This window comes from Paralichthys olivaceus, chromosome 7 (assembly GCF_024713975.1).
Source record: "Paralichthys olivaceus isolate ysfri-2021 chromosome 7, ASM2471397v2, whole genome shotgun sequence".
NCBI classification, from domain to species: Eukaryota; Metazoa; Chordata; class Actinopteri; order Pleuronectiformes; family Paralichthyidae; genus Paralichthys; species Paralichthys olivaceus.
Window position 1 is genome coordinate 11211560 of NC_091099.1, and position 24975 is coordinate 11236534.

Consider the following 24975-nt stretch of genomic DNA (forward strand, 5'->3'; position numbering starts at 1 on the left):
ATGGTTTGAACATTCAAGGTCAAGTATGTTGGTGCCCAGGGGCCCAGTGAAGTTTGAGTCTAGCCCAATGTTTATCTGGAATACGTTAGTACATACTTTGCTGATAGATTTTGTCCACATTAGGCAAGAGTTAATCTATTGATATCGTCGCTTGGTTAAAAAGTGAAAGAATAATATAAATGGATAATTATTCATCATGACACAAGAAATAACGCAATGAAGATGTCAAGTCTGTCTGCCCACCTAGACGGCTGTTTATCTCAGCATGTGTTAAGTTTTTACTCTGGTCTACAAAAAATTATTCTAGCCCACATACAGTATACTGTATAATGATGACACAGAATGCTGGGTGTACTGTATAATTTTATAACAGTCTCTGAAGTGATGCCATTGGCCTGATTTCCAGTCTAATTCTAACAGGCCCAAGCCAGCCTCTCCCCAGAGAGACCTGGCTGTGAGCGCATGAGCGGCAGAGTTCGCCTCTGTGGCATTCTCTATGATTCTCTGCTAAAGACACCACCTCAGCTGCACAGCCTTTGCAATAATGTCAGAGCCTCTATAGTGACACTTGTTTTCAGTTAAATGATTTAAAATGTCTGTTTCCTGAGGGGAAAACAAGTCACATTTCCTCTGAACGGTGGTTTAGAGCAGTAGGCACTTACTCTGGCTTCAAATAAAATTCAAAACCTCTTCACTTACTTTAATGTTATAGATCTCATTTTAAATTGATGGACTTGCACTTGCTCCTGTACACTCAATAACCCATAATGACAAAGCCAAAAATATTTATTTACATTTCTGCAAATGTATACAGTGTCAAAAAATGAGATTTTAAAGGTGCTTAACCCCTTTGCTGAGGCACTCCAGATTGAATTAATCAGACTTATTTTAAAAAGACAGATACCTGTGTATGGGCGGTTTCACAATTTACACCATACATCAGTACATGAAGTCCAATGAAGCCTCTATGGTCCTCTTGTTTTGAGTGAAAGGGTATAAAACCCTTTATGAAGCTTTGAGTGTTCCCAGGAGCACAGCAGCTTCAATTGTGGCTTTGTTGTAAAATGTGAGAAGTTGTAGAACCACAGGACTTTTCCTAGCGTTGGCCGTAATACCAAATCAAATTAAAGCTGCAGGCAGCGGTAATCAGGGCTTAAAACTCCAAATGTGCACTAAGAAACCGCAAATAGGAGGAGCGCATGAAAGTACAAAACATGTAATTTCCTGTGTCAAATAGGGGGTGCTCTAACAATGCATGCTTTTATTGGAATGATGACGTACAGAATTTCCTTAACACACTGTCTACAGAATGGCTGGAATGGCTAAAAAATATTTTTTTATTATTCCATATTTTTATTTGTCGATTAGCTCATCTCTTCTCATGAGACTGTACTTAAGTACGTGTGACCTCTTGTGGTTGTAGTAATTATGACAGGACCAATGCAGGATGTCAGGTAATACAATATAAGAAGCAAAAAAAATGTGTGTTAGAGAAGAGGGTGAGGTAGATGCATGGGTCAAAAGAACAGGACTTTCACACGCGAGACAGCAGTTTCATTTCCCATGTTGTTTATTTTAACCTTGACTGGTCCACAACCTAAACCATGGTTTAGTATTATAATCATGATGGGGATGATCTTAAGGAAGCTCGTATTTTAATCCGGACCAGAATGGTAATCTATACCTAACTAAGTGATTTGTGTTCGTCAACATAACCCAACCATGACCATTAAACAAGTTTAACTGCATGTTTATTATAATAAACACGGCGTGCATGGTCTAGTACACCTGCAACCATTGGGGCACTATTTTAGAAGACGCTCCTATGGGTCTTATCAGAGAGTAGAAACTCCCAATATGGTCGTTCAGGTTGGAGGAGTTGTCGCCTCAAACAGATCCAAGACTATTCCTACAGGAGCATGATGTACAGACAAACACAAACACACACACCCACACACACACACACATGCAAGTGCACACATTGGCATCAGTAAAGGAAGCTGGGGTCTTATGTAGCCAAAAGTGATGTGTATAGCTAATGTGATTTACTCAGTGTTTATTACCCAGAGACATTTTATCTGATTCTGTGACTTAGAGCACTGCGCGCCAACACTTTAGTACACACCATCACTTCAGTACACATAGCGCTCCATCATAAGTCCTCCTCTGATGGCTTTTAATATTTAGGGGGTATGATATTAAGCGAACGGAATGTACATTCTTTTGGAGAGTTTTCTATCTATGGACATGCCAAAATACTCGAGAATACTAGGACGTTCTGTCAACTGAAGCTAGTGCCAAGTCAACTACCCACACACATTCGTGCAAACACACACACACTGAATTCAATCCTTAATTCTCCCTCTCTCTCTGCTCTGTGTTAGTCAGGCGCATCAGTGGGACAATAATGGAGAGCAGAAGCATATGAGTGAGTCCGGAGATGACAGAGAGCCTGGCGTCCCCAAATCCCCCTCTACTGCACCATGGCTCTTTGTCACGGTTTAATCCTTCCTCACTTGCTGAGAGGCCATGCAGGAAGGAGATTCAGGGAGCGGAAGAGGCAAGAAGACAAGGAGAAAAAAAAACTAAACTGTATTTAAAAGATCTATAGTTACAGTTGATCAACAAAGCCAGTGGTGGTTAAAAGATAAATAGAAAGATGATGTAAAAAAACAAACAAAAAAGGAGCTACCCTCAGAGGGAGTGACTAAAAGAAGACAGCTTAAAGGAAAGAGTGTGCCTCAGCTGCATAGGCAATTAGGACAAGGTGCAATTCTTAGACAGAATCCAAATTAAAGAAAGGCATTTAGAAACTATGCATGTGAGACAGAGAGAGCACGAGCGAGGGACAGTGGGAAATGAGAGTCTGTGTGTGGGTAGAAGAAAAGCGAGGGAGGGAGGGAGTAGAAATGAAAATAAGAAAGAGTGAAAGACTGAGGCAATTAGCTCATTTGAGTTGACAGAGCTGAACCAGAGTGTTTGGAATTGATAAGGTAGTGAATGTGCAGCACAGGCAAAGGAAGAAACAACTGCATCCTCTCAGCTCCCTATTAATACCACTGACACACCAGTGAACACTCTTGTTTCCAACTTAGTCATTTATGGACAAATACATCTACACACACACACACATGCACACAGACTCTGGCCTGGAGCACATTTGCTCGTGCTAATGGTCTGCGTAATTCAAACACAACAAAATTAGTGTTGGAATAAAAACACATTTATGCCCCCCATGTTTACCAGCAGTTTATTTCCAAGCTGATAGTTTATTTGTGAGAGTGATTTGAGGGTAATCTTCTCTGTATTAAGATAAACACTTCTCCTATGAACAGTGTAATTATCCCCCATACAGGATAAAACCTGCGCTTAAGACTTTTAACCTCTCATTCAAATGTTTTTCCTATGCTGTGAAAAACATTGGGCTTCTGTGTGCAGTCACTTACATAATGTGCAGGATTGCCATTCATTGTGCTTTTTATTTCCCTGATAGACTCTCTGAATGAGAGTCTTTATAGGATCATATACGTACATCCCATCATCAGCGCCTATACCGGGCTGCGTCTACCTGTACTTGACATTACATTAACTCTGCTTTTGTATTTGCAAATTTCAAATCTCAAGTCTCTCTTTATTTTAATGGAGAAAATAAATAATCCACTGCACTTCATTCATTTTCTTGCCCCAGTAATATGAACGTACGCAAAGACTGCAAGCAATTCTGGGAGCCTTCTGTTTCTTCTTATTTTTCCTGCAATTGGTCAAAAAGTCCAAACTATCCCAAAAAATGTAATTCATAAAGCAAACAAACCTTTCCATGTTTCAGTTTAAACTAGACGGACACCACCTCAAAATAGATAACGCTGACCTTTGACGAACTTTGCCTTAGCACAGACACAGTTATTTCTCACTTTGTTCAGCCACATCACACAGCACCAAGCCACTTTTCGCACTCTTTTGTCAAGGCAGCTCATCATATTCTACAGCTGTCAAAGTAGCAACGGAAATGTTCTACAACATGATGAATAAGTAATCAGCTTGCTAGATTATAGGAATAGTTTGTAGAAGGTCAGAGTCGTACAAGTCTCTGCAGCTGCACTCAACAAAGCTGCTAAAAACAAAACACAACCCCAAATAAAAACCGAATGAAACAAATCCCCCCCCCCCCCCCATTTTGTTCTGGCTTTTAAGAAATACAAGGAATACATGTCATTGAATTCATCCTCTCTTCATCCATGTTTTCATTTTTTTTCATTATTTTACTTGTGCACGCTCCTGAAGTAAAACAGTGTGAGAAATATTGAACAGGCTTTTCTGTAAAAATGTTGTTGGCCAACAGATGTCATGTGAGTAGACAGAACTTATTTTTCGGTTGATTTATTGTTGCAGCAATGAATGTCATTGCTGCAAGTCATATTTCATTGGGGAACTTATCAGCCATTGCTTTTAGTGGCATTATTAAAATGTAAAGCTGCAGCCAAAGGAATACAAAGTGTGTTGTATTAACAATTGCTATATATTACAACTCAGCAACCCTAATTTTCAAATGTTTATCTGGTAAAAGTGTCTAATTCCTACAATAATAATTTCTAAATTTCTGCCTCAGTCGGCTTCTACAAAAATGCAACAGAATCAGATGGATTCGATTTTTGGGATTCTGAGTTAAACACCTAAAGAGACAAGACGCTAAGAAACTACTTCATTTGTGCGGTGTCACAGTATTTCATTGTGTTTTCTTCTTTTTTTTCATTAAGACATGTAGCTTCACATAATTAAGTTGTAAAACTTGATGAATCGCTTCACTGAATCATCTGACATGTACAGCTCTGCTTAACTGTCGTTACTGCTCTGTTTTGTGTGATTTTGCAAAGCAGCGAACATTACTTTTATTTTCCCTTTTTCACAGCACCCTCTTTTATCTGCCACAGCATGAACTCAACACACACCAGCCAGTGAATAGACCCATTCAGGTTTATTTGGAGTGGCTGTCCAACTAAGGTCCTCTAAGTAAATATGAATACAGTACATTCTGTCAGGGTCACAGTAAGCTCCCTATTCACAGAGCTACCACAGTTTCCTCAACATCCAATCAATTCACAGGAATCCAGGGAAACCATAGCAACCATGAAGCACTGGTTGCTATTGACACGGTCAATGGAATGGACGTGAAAAGAGACGGAAGTCAAGAATAAAGAAAAAAAGAAAAAACAGAAACCATGCAAAAACCAAAACTGCCACTGATCTGTGGAGATTAGACGGTGAGTCTGTTGATGAACCCATTATGAGCTCCAACAGGCTCTGTGCTGAAGAAGTGCTTTTAGAGGCTCATCATGAGGGACACCAAGTCCCTGCTGCCCCACTCATCAGACCCCCTGCAGTTGGCATACCATCCCAAAAACTCAACAGATGATGCCATCACCAACCAGTCCAGATCAAGATCAGCATCTGCAACACCAGCACACAGGCGCCGGGGGCCCACAGGGGTGTGTGCTCAGTCCACTGCTCTTCAATCTGCTGACTCATGAGTGTGCTGCAATGCACAGTTCAAATCACATTAACTAGTTTGCTGATGATGCAACGTTGTGAGTCAGATCTGCCGGGACGAGGAGTCGGCAAACAGAGAGGAAGTGCAACGGCTAAGTGGCCGCTGTAGAGTCAACAGTGTGAATACAGACAAGAGACAGTTGTTGATTTCAGGAGGGCACAGAGTGACCACGTCTGAGAACCTTGGTGTTCAACAGCATCTCTACTTTCAGCAAAGGCTGCGAAAAAATACTTAATTAACAAAAAAAAGGATAAAACCCTTAGGATTGGTTTGGTCAACCCGTCGCTGACCAATCAGGGCAGACTGACGATGCACTCAGAGGGGAGCTCTTCCACACAGCGTGAAAGCATCTGAATCACCAAACTAAAACAGTCAAATGTGTTTGTTTCAGTTTTAGTCAGAGTATTTTTACAGTAAATAGGAGGATCCATCACTCCATGTTATAATCTCTTCTTTCATCCAGCTGCTCTGTGACGTGCTTTCATTATTATGATTATTCTCAAATTTTTTCATACAAAGTAAATGAGGTGTACGTTTGCTCTGAGGGTGGTTTTGCAGTAGGGACTAGTTTTCAGGTAGAATTTTTTAAGTCTTGGTGAGTTAAAGTTATCTTCTAAATTGTGAATTTAAATAGTTCTTAGTTTGAGATAATGTAGGTTAAAAATCTCTCTATCTTTTTATCTGATTATTCGTTACTAAATAAGATTACTACTCCACCAGCTAATGATGCTCTTAGAATTGCTGTTACAGTAAACTGTCAAGTAAACAGGAAGATTGTTTTGGGATAATTATTTTTCATTATTATTATTATTTCATTCACCCAAAATATTTGTACTTTTAGGCTTAAATTTAACATTGGACAAGGTTAAATTATTTAATTCATTGTGATGCTTTGTAAGGTTTTTTTCATTTTTATAAATTGATGGAACTTGTTTGACCTTGATGATGGCCTAGTAGCCCGGAACCCACTATCATTTTATGTTAAAACGTGTTTCTATAAATATTTGTTAAAATATGAAATATTAGTTCTTTCAATAACCATTCCCTTATCCCAATCCACCCTTTCACTGGGTAAGTCCCTGTCCCATAAAGTGCACACACACACTTTTAATAATGTTGAAAATAGAACCAGTGTTGATGCTGTAGCAATAGAATTGTCATCTGTAAATGTGACTCATAACATAAATAATTGTTTTGTCACCTGTTTCTTCTCTGTTGCACTGATACTTCTGTGTTTGTACTCAGAGCAGCCAACACTTTACAGGAGGCTCATATTGGTTTATGAACAGGGGGTCCTACAGGCAAGCACCAAGTGGGGTAGAGTTGGAAGGATGTTGATTTATTTTACTGTTAGTAATGCTAAAGTGAGTACTTTCTTAAAGGTACAAAAATGTGTTTTGTTATGGTGCAACTGTAAATATATTTCCTTAGATAACAAAAGAAATTAGATATTTATGTTTCCACTCCCAGCTTTTTTTTCTTTTGCACCGTATGGTTTCCCCTCTTTACATTGACATCTCTTTATTGTGGACTTTAACAATGGCTGTAGAATGTTCTTGACCTGGCAGGATGTTGTGACGTTTTAGTTTTTTTTTCCTTCACCAGAGAAATAATTCTGCAATCATCTACCTTTAGTTGTTTTTCACATGCATTACACCAGAACTGTTCATTCCATCCATCATATCTCCTATCTGCCTTGGCTTTCTTTCAGCTTAATGATCTCGTACATTTTCATAAACCCCACTTTGGATCACCTTTTATCTGCTTAATCTTTTCTGAAATAATGAGGGAACAGGCCAAACCTGGCCAGGAAATTGATTGTCAATCAATTGTCTAATTAATATTGAGCCTCTGACAATGGAGGTACTATGTATAAAAATGGTTGTAGTTCCAAAACCTTAAATTACACATTACTTTGATTATACACCTTGAATTATAGTTGAAAGTCTACACTACAATATTGATAGTTTTGTTCAATTCCATCTGGGGGTTTATTAAACATGTTTTATGAACATTTAATATTTAATTACAAAACTAATATGTATGAGAATTTTATACTTTAATACTTTATATTTATTAATAAATATAATACTTATGGACACAACTGAAGGTGTACGTGTGTTAATAAATGACTGAGTTGATGACTTTGAGAAAGTATGGTTTTGGTGGCCATCAGTGCTAAAGGGTTTTAAAGTACCTTAATACCTCATGAAAAAATACATAACAGTTTAATTAAAGCTGCATAGCTTATCTAGTACCTGCACAAGTTGGAAACAGAAGAAGAAGCAGCATCGAGTGCACTATTCCACATTCATGTTTCTTCTTCCATCATTTCTGCTATTATGTTGTTGTTACTGTTTCTCTGCCAGTATGTCGTCATGTATATATTCTGCTTGAACGTCAGTGAGCGAGAGACGTTAATATAAAAGAACTGTGGTCGTCTGTGCTTTCTTTCTTTCTCTCTCACACACTGCACATGCATGATGTGTAAAGACAAACAGACAGACTGACAAAGGAGGCCTCCAGGAATAAATTCCGACTGTCACCCTGGGTTCAAATAGAGCACACTAGTGTTACATTAATAGATGCACAGTATAGTACAGTGACATGTTTAGTAATACGCTTTTTTGCGGTATATGTTTTATTATTTTTTAAATGCATCCGATATGCGTATGTGGGCATGCATGAGGACTTTGCAAATGTATGTTTTGACCTGCAGTATATCACACTTCAATAATTTCAGGCTCATACCTTCTTGTGACATAAACAAAGCATCAATTAGTTTATATCCTCAAAGGAATAATATTCTGACAGCTTCTTTTTTCTTTATTTCTTGAGAAACCATCTCTAGGAATAAGATATAAGCACCGTGTATCTGAGCTGTACTTCTTAAAATATTCTCCTCTCTCCCATATTTTGCAGATGTGATTCCAAAAACTGTTTGCAGTGTAATTATATGAAGTGTTGTTGTTTGTTTGCTAAGTTAATGTGCATGCAACATTTCCTTACTTAATTATATTTGGGCAAATTGTAAAAAAAAAAAAAAACACTGAAAAATGATGATCGAAGTATTTGGAACTTGAAATTATTTCTGTAAACCTTTTTGTTTTTGAGGGCATGTTGCTGTAAGATGTGTTTTAGGGTTAAAGTTACCTTTTAAACAACAATATAACTTTTAAAAAAACATGCACAGCACAAATACTTCTTTAAGTTTAGATTGAGCCTCTTTGAAATTGAATTTTTTTTTTTTGTGTTCACCTTCCATTGTTCCTTTTAAACAAATCCAGGTTTGTTTCATTTGATTTTAATTTTATTAATTAGTCCTTTGGATTCCATAAATGTTTTTATTTATGATTTGTTGAAAAAGCTGAGACATTTAAGCAGCCAGACATTTAGGTGTGCTGCATAGACTAAGACCAGGGCAGCAGTGTGGTAAAAAAGAGTGCACTCAGGTATAAGCTGACTAATCAAGCGTTGAGAGAGGGATGAGAATTGAGGCGAAGGCCATTTCTCACTTCTAAGAGGACCATGGATCATTTCGTACAATCCCTCTGTGGGTACAGAAAGGCATCAGTCAGCAGAGAAATTGTGACTGAATTGCTGTGGCCTACCACCTGACCAACACCTTTTACTGCCAGAGACTTCATTAACAGATATGGATCTCCAGGCTCAAGGACTTGTTCCCAACAAACCCTTAACCTCATAGAACGGCAGACGTAGAGCTTTATCCCAGCCCCTTTCCCGTTGTCTCTCTGCAGATCCTATCGCGCTGGCGTGAGACGAGCCATACCGCGGCAGCTTAGCCATTCTTTTCACCTCTTCCATCCCCTGCCATCATGGATAGCATGAGCCTCTGACGCACTGCTTACTTTAAAAAGATGCATCGCGTCATTGGCTGCAGCTTTATCTTCAACACATTGGCTGTAAATCAATGGGATGGGGGGGGAAACAGGTGGGCATTTGTGAGCATGCTTCAGAAGACTCTGCAAATATGTGACAGTTGCTGTGCCAAAGAGATAACAGGAGAAATATAACGACAGAGAGGGAGACAGAGAGTAAGAGTCTGCCTTAAAACACAACATATCTATGCTATATTGAGGGGGTTTCAGTGATTTTAAGTCAATTAGCGAGTGAAAAAAGGCAGGGGGGCGAAGAAACGGAGATGGTGGCAGTTATGACAAGACAGCTTCACAGCTCATTTGCAACAAGGCAACATTCAGCCAAAATTCAAAGCATAAGTCTGACTCAGCTGCTGGAGATAAGACGGCAGCCACCCCAGAGAAAATATTCATATTAACTCCACTGATGTTGTCAGGGCAGGACTATTGTCTGGGCCTTTGTTTTCAGCAGTTAACACAATGGCCATTCCACCTCAGCCCATAGCCACTTCACCCTTGACATTGGCGCAGAAAACTTGAACTGCCTGAATGGCTGATAGCATTATGTTAATCCCCAGACCTGCTTCCTCTTTTGCTGTTAACGCTGAAGAGGAGGAGGAGGAGAGGGAGGAGAGGGAGGAGGAAGAAGAAAGAGAGAAGGAAGTAGTCGTTAGTGTTCCTTTATGTGGCCGGTTGTCAGGCACAGTGAAGGCTTTTAAAAACAGCCAACATCCTCTTATGAAGCCAGAGCAAGGCCAGAGCCATGCTGTGCTGGTGAAAATAATAAGAGTCTGGGCTTTATCAACCCACACATACTGTAACAACCAAGAACATTCGGTTTGTCAAAGCAAGAAGCGGGCATCCCATTCTGGCTGTGACTGAATATCAAGCAGTTTACCACGCTCATGTTTTCTTGAAGGAAATTAAGAAATACTTGACATAGTCATAGGACTTCCACCTGCTGGTTGGAGCCCACCTGTACTCACAGGTGTGCCAGCGGAAAACACTTACACCTCCGAATCCATCCATCGAGATGTGGGGAAACCTCCAAAATAAGAATAAGATATCAGAGATGTCGCTCTTATTCCTGTAGTGTTCATTTGTTGATACTATATGTACAGTGTATTTAAACAAGAAATATAAAACAAGCTCCTGAGAAAACTGACTCCTACTCAACCTGTATTCCAGACTGTTACATAATTGCTGTCCCTGTTTTGTTTTTTACTGCACCAGAGGTTCACCTACTGTAATGCAGTCATTTTCCTGTGAATGTCAGAGAAAATATGCATATACATGTAGTAACACAATACAAATAATTGTCACTTAGCACATCATTAGCACATCTCGTGATGGTATACAGGAAGTCCAGTCAGGAGGTTTTTAAATGAAGCCTTGGTGTTCCTGTCAATTTGCCATCCTCTGTAATTATCATAGGGGTCATTCTGTATTTTTCTCCATACCACTAAAATAGCCCCAGCAGGTGCACTGTTGCATTGCAACATGAACTCAATAAATGACCAGTATTTCGTCAGGTTCAATGACATTTGTAAAAAGCAGTGCAGTATAAGGAGCACTGGTGAGTGCTTGTATGAAGGGCAACAGTTTAATGTGTTTCATTTACCACAGAGACTAGGCACACCTCTTTACGGCAGCTGGCCTTTTAACTTCATGACGTCAAGACTATTCAGACACACTCAACATCTGCAAATAAATAAAAGATCAATTGTTTAGTGATATATATTAATTCTGGGAAAATGCTTCGCTGACTAAGATTTATGTTGCACCTAAAGAGCCGCCATCAGAAGTGCGTGTCTTCTTCTTAAAAACACAATTTACAGGGTTTTTTCTTTCACTCGAAAAATGTCAGATTTAGAATGGAAATAGAATCTGCAGTTGAGCATATAAGGAAAAGAAACCCACAAACTGTAGAACTGTGGGATACATGTATTTTTCCCTTCACAGTCACTGAGAAATCAATGTTAAGAACTAAGCTGAGGCATCAAAGACCAACAGCCTATCTGACCTGCATAGAGCCCCACTGTGGGGTATAATGCAGCATTGTACACCAGTTACTTAAAGAACCATTCATGCAGACACTAAGTAAATGCATAGGACCGTAAGATGGGGGTTTCGGGGTAGGATACGATTTACAATACTGCCTCCAGCCTTTACGATTAAACAACTTACACATATATGGAAATATATTCAGAGAAGAAAAAACATCAGATGGAAATTTTTCTGATTAGAGAAATACAAACCAAAGGTTTTTATTTTTCATAGCCTCCTTTGTCTCTCCATAAAAAAAGTGTTGCTCAAAATAAACTGTTAAAAGAAAAAGAAAGAAAGTCATGTTTCAATGTAGTCCATGGAAAAGCCCCAGTATCAGACATTCATTTTGTTCCACTTCAATCCTGTTTTTTTTTTCCTCGAAAAAGAGAACGGTCGGCAAAGCCCTGTATCACTGCACCACGTCTGCTCCTTTGAAAATTTAGCCTCAGACGGAGCCCTTGCGGAGACAAGTCAGGCAACTGCTGTAATGCATTACTAAATTAGCCCTAAACACTACACAAGCCATTAAGAAGCATGTCAAAACCTAAAGGAAAAGAAATAATACAAAATGCAACCGAGAGCAGATAATATAGTATTTGCAAGAGCTGTCATTAGCCTGCACTTCATCTTTACCAGTTGAACCGGTGAGAAATCATGTGCACACTAAATAAACATGTTTATTTAGCTACAACTAAAAAGCACCGGCACTGTCAAATAAATGCAGCTTAGCTCCAGTGAACAGAGGGTTAAATCTTAGCTGCAGAAAATCACTGCAGTCCAAAAGCATTTGGCTGATAGCTACTGAACAGCACATTCTATCTGTGCCATTATGCTGCTATCCTTGGACAAGTTTCTTTTTATCTAGATTTTACTTGTGTGTCTTTTTGTGTCTTTAGTCTGGAAATACCATTTTATTGCATATAATATTTGGCACAGTAAAAACTGGAACTTACATTTGGGCATGTATTTAGAAACTGTTGCCTGTATAAAGAGTTTTTAATGCATCCTTAATATGATCAAAAAACAAACTAAATGCCCTCTCTCATCTTACAGTAGACAGTACCACCTTCTATCATCAATCACAAAAGCAATTCAAAGTCTTTATTAAATAGAAGTCACCAGTTATTAGAAAATAGTTTCAAATTACTTTCTTTTCTAATATAATCTGCATGTCTCACCACCTCCTGACATTAGTTTCATTTATATATATATTTGTATTTTTTCATATTTATATACGTACGTATAGGCATGTACAAGAAACAAAAAACTGTCTCTGTTTTGCACTTCTGTACAAAAGAAAGTTACCGTTTTGTTCTTTGTGCATTCTATTGCATGGAGTGATGAGCAGACAGGTGGAGAGGAAAGGTTTGGCCAGAGTCAGAGATAGATCCACAGAGAGCATAACTCAGATTTGGGTTTCTTGAACCTTCTCCTTGCCGTGTGAAGTCTTAATGACGTAAGGGTCAGCAATGGTGCTGATGTGGCTGTGATGCTGTCTGACTGAGCGATGAAGAGAGTTGTTCTGGGTCCAGTGGGCCCCATAGCCCCCTTGGCGGGATGAGGAGGTGGACACGTACCCAGGCTTAAAGGTGTTGCTGTTGTGTTCCACTAAAGTAGGCAGTACCAACCCTGTGTCATCTGAGCCACTAGATCCAGAGGTGGGTGGTGGAACAGGATGAACCTCTTCCTCCATCTGTATGATTTCTATGGTCCTGGCTGCTGCCACCGTGCTCCTCTGTTGATGCCGCTTACGCAACTTATAGAATGCTATCAACATGGCCGCTGCCAGTAAGGTTACAGCAACAAAACAGCCAATGATGATCTTGGTTGTTTTCATCACCTCATCGAGGCTGGCGGCTGGCCCACTAGGAACTCTGGCAGTGGGAATTGAAACCTGCCTTGGAGTCTGAGTACTTTGGAACAACACAGTTGGTGTGGAAATGAAGACAGGCTGAAAGACGGAGGGCGAGGCGGGGACTGTAGGCTTGGGTTTTGGGGTCTCCTCCACTGTGGGCTCCAAAAATTCCACTGTTACTGTGGTAAAGTAGGACAGGTTAGATGTGTTGAGTTCGGCATTGCTGACATTTAGGTAGGCTGAGGCATTTGAATTTCCAGCCATGTTGCTCACCATGCAGGTGTAGACCCCTGTGTCAGATGGGAGGACATTGGAGAAATTGAGTGTCCCATCGTTAAGGACGGATATCCGCGGGTGAGCTGAACCATGGGTCAAGACAGTCCCATTGGGGAGAAGCCATCGGACGGAGCTCATGGCAGCTGTGCGACACTTCAGTTCCGCTACCCTGGCTGCTGAGATGTTCAGATCTCTAGGAGCATCCACTATGAATGGTGCGGAACACTGAAAGGTGGTCTGATCAACTTCCACCAGGTATCGTCCTCTCATGTGGGCCGGGGTGTGGCAGCGTCCGCAGCAGGTGGAATTTGTAGGAATGTATTCTCTGAGCCACCAGGAGAGCCACACTACATCACAGTCACATCGCCAAGGGTTGTGGTGCAGGTGTAGCTCCACCAAGTACTGCAGAGGGGTGAAGAGGTTGTGGGGGAGGGAGGACAAGTTGTTATGGGCTAAGTTGAGCTCCACCAAGGCTGTGATGTCATCAAATGCATTCCTCTCAATGTTAGTGATGGCAGAGTTCATAATCCACAGTTTACGTAAATTCTTGAGACCACGGAAAGCCCCAGGCTTCAGTTCAGGGAAAACATTCTCTGATATTTCTAGCTCCTCCAATCCCAGCAGAGGTGAAAGATGAGGAAACTCCCTCAGGTTGCACATCCCCAAGTTGAGGTACTTGAGGTTTTGAAGACCCTCGAATGCCCCATCAGAAATGTACTCCAATTTTCTCAGCTCTCCCAGGTCCAGTCTCATGAGTGAGGGGACACGGTTGAAGGCATAAGAGGGGATGCTCTCAATGGGGTTGTTTCTAAGCCACAACTCTCTTAACTTTGACAGGTACTCAAACGCTCCACTTGGTATGACCGTCAGTCTGTTGTCAAACAGCTCCAAGGTATTGAGGCTGGTCAGGCCATTGAAGGCCCCCACTTCAATCTGTCTGATAGCATTTCTGCCCAACTGCAGTACCTCCAGGTGATGCAGGTGTCTGAAAGTATCTGCTTGTATGGTCTCTATGCTGTTTTCCATCAAGTTCAAGTACCTGGTGTTGGTTGGGATGTTTGGAGGAACCCTAACCAGGCCTCTGCGAGTACACACCACCTTGCTGAGCTGGTTAGTGCAGGAGCACATACCTGGACAGTTCTGTGGGTTAGCCGAGCCCAACACGGGGCCTGTGGACTGGCACATACTGAGAGCAGGCACCATGAGGGAGAGCACGGCGAGCAGGGCTGCGTTCCAGGTAGGCTGCAAACTAACCTGGCCCAGAGGACTCATGGTGTGGAGGGCTCATTATTTTGCATGGTGGGGGGAGACGGCACACACCAGAGGACAGACCACACTAGCCTGGCTGGAGCAACTCAAGGCTCCCAAGTTCCATTGACAGTGCAGGGAAATGCTTTATCAAAAAAGATGTGTGCGAGAGGAGGAAAAAAGAGACAGGGAGAGAAGGGGAGAGAAGGAGAGAGGGAGATATTAATACTTGAGAAGTAGCGAAGGAAAAGCATTGCAGCAATATAAGAAAAAGGATTGAAGAAGTCAATCAGTGACATACCTCATTAGTTTGAAAGTGGTCCTTTTTGCCTCTTCCCAAATGTTAAATGCAGCAGTCATGCATCACATTCCTTTATAATTCCTTTTCCAGGGAGAGACATAGGAAAGATGTTTTCTTGCTTTTCCTTTTTGAAAAAGTGAGGTGGCCCTCTATTAGCCAAGGGTACAAAATGGCTCCTGGTATTAAAGACTGAGAGCAGCATGGAAAACACTCACAGCCAGAGGTAAGGCCAGGAAGGCTTGGCAGGTGCCTGGATCCCCTCTGCCCCCTCTAACTGCCTTCCTGCCATGCTGCAGACTCCAGAATGCAGCTCCACTGTGGATAAATCACAAGGATCCATAAGGCAGTACAGCATGACAGAGGAGGGAAGAAGTGACCAACTGGAAAAAATATGAAAAAATCCCGAGTTCTGATGACTCCTGATACATGTGTTGGCTCGTCGACTGGTTGCCTGTTTGGTGGAGAGACCTCCCTCACTGTGACTTTGCCAAGGGCTAGTCGGTCGCTGATTAGCCCCGTTGTGACAGGGACTGAGAGACAGAAAAAGGCTAAAGAACTCGCGGCACAGTCATCCCCCTCTCCTCTCCTCCTCTGTGTTCCTCTCGCTTCCTCCCGACGTTGGGCTGGCCCTGGTCAGAGCAGCTGCGGGCTGCCGTGTGCACAGTTAGCAGTAATCCGTCTATTCCTCCCGGGGGGCGGGGGGGCTGGGGGTGGTGGGAGAGATGGTGGCGCTGGGTGGGGGGTGGAGAAGAGGATGCGCTGCACTGTTGGAGCTTTGCAAAAAGGCTATCGGAAGAGAGAGAGAGAGCACTCTTGTCCTCTTCTGCAATGAGAGAAAAGAGAAAGGATGACGTTGAGAGGATATGTGTGAAAGTGGACTCCGTATCTGTATCCATAAACAGAGAAAGGTAATGAGGATTCTTCTCTCCGCTCGCTGCTTGTCCCCAGCGCTGTCTCCTGCAGTGCTCCTCCTGCTTGCTTATTTGTTAGTTTTTCTCCACTGAGGTAGTAAGTTGTGGCAGTTAGCCATGTGTGTGGCTGTCAGACTTGCGGCTGGCTGTTGGACTACTGCAGTAGCCAGAGTAGAACAGAGAGAGAGAGAGAGAGAGAGAGAGAGAGAGAGAGAGAGTGTGTGAGGGAGAGAGAGAGTGTGAGGGAGAAAGAGAGAGAGAGGAAAGAGTGTGAGGGAGAGAGAAAGAGAGAAGGGGAGAGAAAGACGTTGATAGATTGAGAGGAGAGAGAGAGAAAGTACCACTGACAGATCAAGAGCAAGAGAAAGATAGAGTGCGCGAAGGAGAATGTGTGAGAGAGCGATGGTGAGGACGAGGCACGCGAGTACTCAAACAGGCAGCCCACCATCACAGAAGCAGCAGGAGAACCATTCTGATCCACATCTCCTCTTCTCGTTTATTCTCCAATCTCACTCTTTTCTCTGCCCCCCCCCCCCCCCTCCGATGTGTGTCGGTGTTGCAGGCAGCTAAGATGCTCGCTCTGCCCCCTCCCTTTGTCCTTCAGTGGGAACGTGAATGTACTGCTGACGCACTCCTCTCAGATGCTCAGCCAGCCTCAGAGCAGTGCATTGGTTTGATGCAGTGTTCCTGTGTATTAACACATTCAACCTCCCCTCCTCCCCTGTCCCTCCTTCTCCCTCCTTTCACTGCAACTATCTTCTCCTCGCTCTTGCCATCTCCATTTCTCACGTGTTCTGTCCATCGCCTTCTTTCTTGACGCTAACTCTCTCTTTAGCCTCACCTGTGCCGATCTTCCCCTCCCTCGTGCCGTCTGCCTCAACACCACCTCACTCCATCCAAATGTTAAAATTAAAAGCCTCCCATTTCAAAGAAGTGTACGCCGACAAGAGGTCAGACTTTCCACTCCAACTCCAGAGTGGTTTTTGCATTCTCTGTCTCTCTGTCTCACAAGGGCAAAAAGTGTGCCTGTGCTTTCCAGTGAAGATGCTTGCTGCCATTTATCACCTCTTGTAAGGCAGTTTGGTGAGTGTATCCATCATGCATCATCACCGAAGGGGACAAATAAACAAAGTTTTTTTGTTTTTCTCACTTTCGTCAGTTGTGGAGGATTTATTGTGTGTGTGTGTGTCTGTTGGAGAATGGGTCAGGGGTCTGTGACATCACAGGGGTGTGAAATGCTGACTCTGCTTCTCTGTGTCTGCTGGGCAGTCTTCTCTACAGGGAGGAGAACGATGAAAGAGCCTGCACAGTTATCTCTAAGAAAGATGAGAGAGAGAGGGGAAAGAGACTTACCAAGAGAGTGGGGGAGAGAGATGGGGTTGGGTGGGAGGAGATATATCCACATCCTTGGTGAAATAAGGAGAAAGAGCTTATGGAAGGATGTGAGAAATTAGATAAATAGGGACAGAGAGGAAGAATGAGGGAGACAGATGAGCGAACGCAATGCACAGTTGCCTTCTAAGTGAAATGGTACAGAAAGGCTGAGGAAAAGAAGGATGAGGATTATGGGTGAGGAGTAGGAGCGATGAGAGGAGCGTTGATAGTGCTGGATTAAGCATCATTTAATGCAGGACAAGAAGTCTCCCTCTCTTCCTTTGGTTAATGACAACATTCTCTCTCTCTTTCTGCACCCTCCTGTCACATATATATGTGCTCTCTCTATATATATTCTTTACTAAGAAAAGGGAAAAAGACTCACACACAAGACATGCAGACAATAATGAATGTGCCTCTGTCAATTCCAATTTTAATTCCAATTCATGAAATAAATAGGACATGACTGGAATTTTATATCCCACTATGTAAAGTTGTTATTGAAAAATTCATGCTCCATTTCCACATCGGATCATTAAGAGGATGAAGTGATACAGAAGCTAATTTAAATGGATGCATGCTACAGAAGAAGAGAGGACGCGTTTACGTTAGCGCATGTGATCCCTTGTTTGTCTCAGCATATAAAAATATGAATAAAATATCACATTAAATAAATGATTAAGCTCAGTATTATCTCTTATATACATTTAAATAATGTAGTAAAGCATGTTATCCTTTACGATGCATTTTACTTGAAACAGGTACATTTTAATTAATCTGCAATCATGTCACTAACAATTAGTGCTTCCTCGTCAGAAAACTGCAGCTTTGACATGTGCTGAGGCATGATAAAGAGGAAATATAATATTCCCTTATGTGCTTTAAATCTTTTGTTTCATACCAGCATGGCTTTGCCCTCAAAATTGTAGTAAAATTTAAAAATAGAGATTTTTTTATTGTTTATTTGATATTCCATGTGCAACAACAAGAAAATGAATAAGGTTTACCGTTGAAGGGTCAAGTCTGATGCTATAATAAGATTGGAATGATTTGGAATAAATAAAACTAATCTTTGTGCGAAAGAGAAATACTGGGTGTGAGGGGTTATGTAAATGAAGAATGCATTATGTCCTTTATTGCTCTATTTTGGAGAAAAACCTCCAAACCTCATTTGGCAGCAAAGGAAATAAATGAAATCTCAGTTTTTTTTTTATGCATCAAAGAATGAGTTTTTGAGGACCAAAATAACATAAAAACATGGACACACAAAAAAGCGTAATTATATCTGTGTTTTGAAGAGGTAACATGCTAGGAACATTGTAAAAATCATGCAGCTCATGTACTAATTCTATAACCATTACATATTGTGCTTTGAAGTGAGGAGTGGAGGAGAGAAAGAGCATGACAGGGTGGATGAGAGGACAGTTAAGGCTAGATAACTATTAGTTAAGGTGGTGCAGGCAGAGCTGGTGAGATAATTGATGGCCATAGTTGTAGCTGCTATGTTAATGCCATTACAGGGGGCATGAGCATGGAAAAGGTCAGTTAGCACACTGAATATATGAGGTATCCTCCTACTGTCTTCACGGCTGCCTCTCCTCACCTCTGTCTTTCTTTCTGTCCTTTTGTTCACATGGATCCATATTATCAGAGTAAGGAAGCCGCAGTCTCTGAACAGGCCAGCTCTCCCTTTAAATATTTGAAACCAGGTCGAGGACAAGGATTTATTGTCATCTGAATATAAATATATGGTGTGTGATAAATCACAGGGAGTTTTATGAAATTACTCTGCATGATATACAGCAGCATCCTGTGTTGCAGTGAGTCACTTCCACAACATTAATACATTTCAAAAATCTGCCTTGTCTTTTAAAACGTCACATATAATAAACTGGTGGGGTTATCTGTTTAGCTAATTTCTGTGTTGGGTTCCTTCAAATTAAATCATAAATGACAACCGCGGCCACTGATCACAGACGTGGCACACCACAGAATTTATCACCTCCGTCAAGGAGGTTATGTTTTCACGCGTTTGTTTGTTTGTTCATTTTTCAGCGGGATTACACTGAAGCAGACTCGGTGGCAGGATGTGGCATGTGCCGGGGATGAACCCATAAATTTAAATGCAGATCCGAATAAAGGGGCGGATCCAGGAATTTTTTTAATCACTTTCCTCTACATAGCAAGAAAGGGCATCTTTCATTTTCCTTAGTATATGGATCTTGATAAAAAAGAAAAGCATGTATAGCAAGGATTGTTTGGCCTTGGTGGAGGTATACACTCGACTGAGTGCCACTCTATTTTTCACTTTCATTCACTGCCATTCAAAAAAGTAAGACGTCATTATTATGTTAATGGACACCCTCTCCTGCTCGATAAGCATATGCAGCAGTCAAACTGCGTTTGTGCTGTTTAACAATTTTATAACTATTCAAAGAGGTTTGAACATTATCTGTACTTTTAATGCAATAAATGCCGAAGATTAACTAACCTCCCAAGTACCATGAACCAAAAGTATGCAAAGGCAAAGAACCTGGAAAAAAAAATACCTGAACATACAAATATTGACAAGAGCTTAACAAATATGGACATGGTTCAAGAAGGGATGCAACAACTGACAAGCTATTTGTCAGATACTCAATACATGGCTGTACAAATCTGGACCTACACATTGATGTGTTAAGACCAGACCAGATGACATGACAGCTCCCCACAAGAGAGCTTTCTGCAGTATCGGTCCTCTTCCACGTTAGTGGATGGGATATATACCAGCAGTCCAAATACATATTAAGATGTTTTGATGATTGTTTTCACTAGAGAAATGTTGTGTATGGTGAAATGTCATGATTGACAACTGAGACTGATTCATGATTGGTGTGTTTATTGGCAGGAAGGTGATGCCGCAGCTCTATCAGTACTGTGCAAACTCTGGCTTCGATAACGCAAGTTGGTAGTACTGTATCTGGGATATTTGGGCTTCAATTTTTTTTACAATGAGAAGAAAAGGAGACACGTCCATCTTTACAAACACTGTATGGTTATTTCAAAGGCTCTGCACTGCACTATGGTATCATTTCAAAGACAGATGAGGCTCAGAACCACTGAGTGGTCAAGTGTGTGGATAAAATCTTTGGAAGGTGTGAGTCAATACCATAACAGGATGGTGGGGAGCTGGTGCTAAACATCTGCAGACTGAAAGCAGTGTGGCGCACAAAGTGTAGGTCAGGTCAATGCTGAGCGAGTGACATCCTGCCCTATAATGCCATGTCAGGGTTAGAGGGGAAATTGAATGTAGCAGGAAGTGGAGTATATATGCTGAGAACTCTCTTTCTCTGTCTCATTCTGTGAGTGTGTTTGTTTAAGACTGAATAAGACAACTGTGATCACCCGTCTGCTGTGACGCTGTCACCTTCACAGGTCTGTTGCACTCAGAGTAGATAGCCCATAATGTAGACATTATACTACTCTACCTTTTCTGACACTGCTCACTCTTACTGCTGACTGCTGAGGTCTGGAACAGTGTTATGGCTGTAGGCAGCTATCAGTCCGCGTATAAAGCCAGAGACAGGCGTTGCTAACCGACCCCTTGGTCATGGGCCAAACACATATGCTATTGAGCCATTAAGGTCAAGACTCCCACAGACGGAGACCAATACTACCGCCAGCTGCTGAAGCTAGAACTACCACTGTCACATTACGATCAGCCATTCCTGCTAATGCTAATTGCACCCCTGCAGCTGAGTAGCTGAGTAGCTGCAGGGCAGGCAAAGCAACATGTAGTTACTGTTAGTGACTGTTTCACCGATGCAGCTTCACCTCGCTCTGTAGTTAGAGCTGACAGATCTAATTAGCTGCTAGCATTAGCCATTACCTTGCCTTTGCTACTGCCGGCCCCTGTGGATCCTTTGCCACTCAGCCTGTGCTTAGTGTGGCAGGTCAGCAAAGTGCTGGAGCAGCATTTGGCCTGAGAATAGAGGAGCGGGAGGCAAGAGAGGGAGAGAGAAGACTGGTGGAGGCAGATCGATGTGGCCTGTATTCATTAACCCTCGCTCACGGCTCCCTTCCCTCCCCAATCACAACCCCGCCATTTTAGGACGGCAGGAGGTGATTTATTAGCTGTCCTGGCTCAGTCAGCACCATCGACCCACAGTCTGAGGAGAGTTGACTCACACCAGGATATACCGATTCCCTCACTGTGGGCTGAACTCACTCAGTAATCCAACACAATTCAAAAAGGAACCACGCTGGCGGAGGCAGGATGATCAACATACATTTATTTCAATTTATCAGCTTTTGTGTGAAGGCAGGACGAGGCGGCTACAGGCCAGACATTAGTGGTATATTTATTCCAACTGTCATAATAACAAATGATGTAGTAATTTTAATACAAAAAGAAAACACTCGGCACTGAGGTGAGTGTGAAGGGTGGTGACAGATGCTACTGGCCCGGTGTTCAGGGGCCACACACACAAGATTCTGAGGTGTGAGGGTCACAGGCCAACACTCATAATGTGGTGATATAAAGACCACTGATACTATTGAGCATATAAAACAGAGGATGGCATTTAGGTTTAGCAATAGGCATGGTTTGTTTTTTGTCACTGAGAGGCAAAGAACATTTTATCACCTGCACAATTAACAGTGTGCGGAGAGTGGTGGCATGGAGGTGATGGGATGATGCTCTCAAGAAAACTGCAAACTGGATTAATGCAGGCCAAGTAATCAGCCCCCTACTGACAGGCACATCTTGAATGGATACTGTAATAAACAAATAAAGTGTACTTCTATATAAAAGTGGTTTCCATATAAATTAACCTGTAAATCAAACTGTGAGGTTCATAATTTTCCAAATTTAATATCCAGTAAAATGACTCACTATTTAAAACTAGAATTATGTCCGTAACCCCACACCCTTTCATTTTTGAGTTACTGCCTTGAAAAATGGCCAGAAAAGTGTTTTTTACAGAACATAATAACTTACTGAAAGTTGATCATTTGTAAATTAAATGTCTTCACTTAATCATTTAATCCTTTTAGACATTTATGTTATACTGTGTCATAATTCATAGAGGAATTCTTGAGTTAAGCCAGAAGTATGTCATATTGACCGTGACATTTGACCGCCTCGAATCAGATCCTCCTTGAATCCAAGTGAATCCAAGTTAAAGAAATGTTCTTCATTTTCTTCTGGTGAGTCAGTCACACTTCATTTCAGCACCGGGAGCTGTCCACAGTACGACCTGTTAACAGTTTGCAGGCCTGACTGTTTGAATAGACCCTCAATAAGGTGGATCTGACTCTGTGTAATTAACAAGAATGTATTCATGATTCACATTGAAACTAATATTGAGGAATAAAATAAGAAATGTTAAAAAGCAGACATTGTCAATAATAACCATTGTGATAAAGCCAGTGATGGTAAAACTTTGTTCAACACTGTGTTCACTCAATTAATCTTGCATAAAATTATAGCTAAATTATAAACTTAACATTTAACAAACTTAACTCTTTGTTACACGTGTCACAGTTGTTCCATAACACTAAATGCAGACATATTTGAAAGTAGATTCAAATCTTTTACTGCTGTTTGTTACACAAAGTGCAAGTCAGACAAAGAATTTTAGAAAAACGCAAATTGATGCATTGGTCAATTTATGTCCATGCTGTGTGTTTGCTAATCTTCCTTACGCAAACAATCAGCTGACCATTTTGTTTCATAAATCCATCATCCAGAAGTCACATCTTGTCCGACAAACAGCTCTTAATAGAAACAATGCAGCTCGATGGATTTTATTGATTTCCTTCAACAGAGAACACAGTAGGTTGGTTTAGGAGTTTGCACACACAGGCCAGTGAATAGGGTGAGATCCTGATCCCACACTGCTCTCTAAGGGGGATAAGAGACATGCTGTATGTTGTGATTGGCACTGTGCAAATACAATTGATCACATTAGGTGAAAGAAACATGATGAAAGACACATGACGATGATGAATAAGATGACCAGCATTCAGTGTAAAGATTTTTACGACAATCAGATCCAATTATTGCATAGTTGTCACAGAATAACAGTATGTGCCCAGTTTCTTTTTTGTCCTTATCAATACACGATTGTTTCACTGCGTTAAATAAACACCATCAGCGTTATGGGATATATTGCTGCTGCATGATCCCTTTGTTTAAAAATTAGTTCATGTGAGGGAAGCTGATAACAGTGATTATGACAGTAAACACTATTAATCAGAGCTGCATGTGTCTGTGGAAAATAAATGAATAAAGTCACATAGGAAATTAGGCTTCAACAGGTTGCAGTATTTATCTATTTTTGTTTCTAGATTCTCAAGCACAGTTAATTATATTTGTGTATCCCATTAGTGTTGTGATTGATTTTGTGAGGGTAAAATAAAAACATGCCTGTCCTTACTTCACATGTGCATTTCTCGATACAAGGCTCTCATTGTTTGCCGACTGATGACCTTCATCATGCACTCATTTGTATGTGTGTTGGTGTGTCGCACCCAGTCTTTAAAATGCAACTGGATTACTACAACACATGATCTTCGTCATTAACTTCAGTGCTGTGTATTACACAGAGCCCATGGGAAGGGATGAGTGAAGTGTTGCTCATTCAGATTTTAAATATGTGGTGAGCCACATTGGTTTAAATGCTCAAACACACAGAGCTAAACCTAGTTCACTGGGCCACAAACCTGAAACCAGAGCTGTGGCTCACTGTGCAGAACCAGGAAATTAAATTTACTCGCCATAAAAGATTTAACACCCCTGTGTACTCCACTGGAAATATTTGTACTGATTTGAAGAAAGTGGAGTTGGCTCTCACCCGCTGTAATTCAGTGGCCAAAAAAAGAGAAAAAGAAAAAGAAAGACCACTTTTACAAATGAATCGCTGTTTTTTTTTTTGCCAGCCCCTTTTTGTGACAAACAAACACTCAAGCGTGCACATACATACACACCCCACTATGCTCAAGATGTATGAAGGCAGTGTGTTGGATGGACTCCCTCACCTCTCATATGCAAATAACTTTCCCCCATGCAGCTCAGTGATTGGTTTGGCATTATTAATATTCTGCCAGCGTGTGACTTTGTTAGCCCAGAGTTACTGTGCCAACAGGCAGCACTAAAAAGGGACTTTGTCAATGTTTGATGTCTCATGAAGTGATGCAGTGTGTGTGTGTCTCTGTTTTCTAAGGACATTCAAATTTGGGCAGTGGGAGACACTGATTCCCGCTGATATCAGATTGAGGAGGAAGTGGTTTTGCTTCTGAATATGACTGTAATGAAATTCTCTGTATGAACACCCAGTTGGTTCTATCTTAGTATGATGGAGCCAGCCACACGGCAGCCTCCATCAGGCCTCCGCAACCCTGAGGTCTAAGTTCAGGTTTGGCTTATGTCAAGGCACAAATTCAAACTCTTGCTTTCCATCTATTTATGTGCAGACCACTGCCAAGTGTGTCTGCGCTTGTTAACAGCAAACATCTTCGGCTGAATCATACAAGCCAAACTGAACCACGTATAG

The 24975-nt window shown here is 41.4% G+C and overlaps 1 protein-coding gene and 1 long non-coding RNA gene across 5 annotated transcripts in view; both read right to left on the bottom strand.

The window, feature by feature from the left end:
• Positions 1–7982: 7982 nt before the first annotated feature.
• On the bottom strand, positions 7983–16598 carry lrrc4.2 (leucine rich repeat containing 4.2). Its single transcript, XM_020078967.2, has 2 exons — positions 15153–16598; positions 7983–14996 (listed from the first exon to the last, which is right to left on the bottom strand). Exon 2 carries the CDS (start codon positions 14873–14875, stop codon positions 12878–12880), a length of 1998 nt encoding a protein of 665 aa, XP_019934526.1. The 5' UTR covers positions 14876–14996; positions 15153–16598; the 3' UTR covers positions 7983–12877.
• Positions 16599–21678: 5080 nt separating this feature from the next.
• LOC109624368 (uncharacterized) overlaps positions 21679–24975 on the bottom strand; it is a 67101-nt gene continuing 63804 nt past the window's right edge. The window contains exon 4 of one of the 4 annotated variants that reach the window (XR_011243421.1): positions 21679–23324. This is a non-coding gene — a long non-coding RNA (uncharacterized lncRNA). The remainder of the gene's footprint in view (positions 23325–24975) is intronic. The other 3 variants (XR_011243422.1, XR_011243423.1, XR_011243424.1) reach the window with 3 other exon arrangements.

Coding starts and splice junctions, on each gene's coding strand:
- lrrc4.2 (XM_020078967.2), bottom strand. CDS start 14,875: ATGAGTCCTCTGGGCCAGGTTAGTTTGCAGCCTACCTGGAACGCAGCC.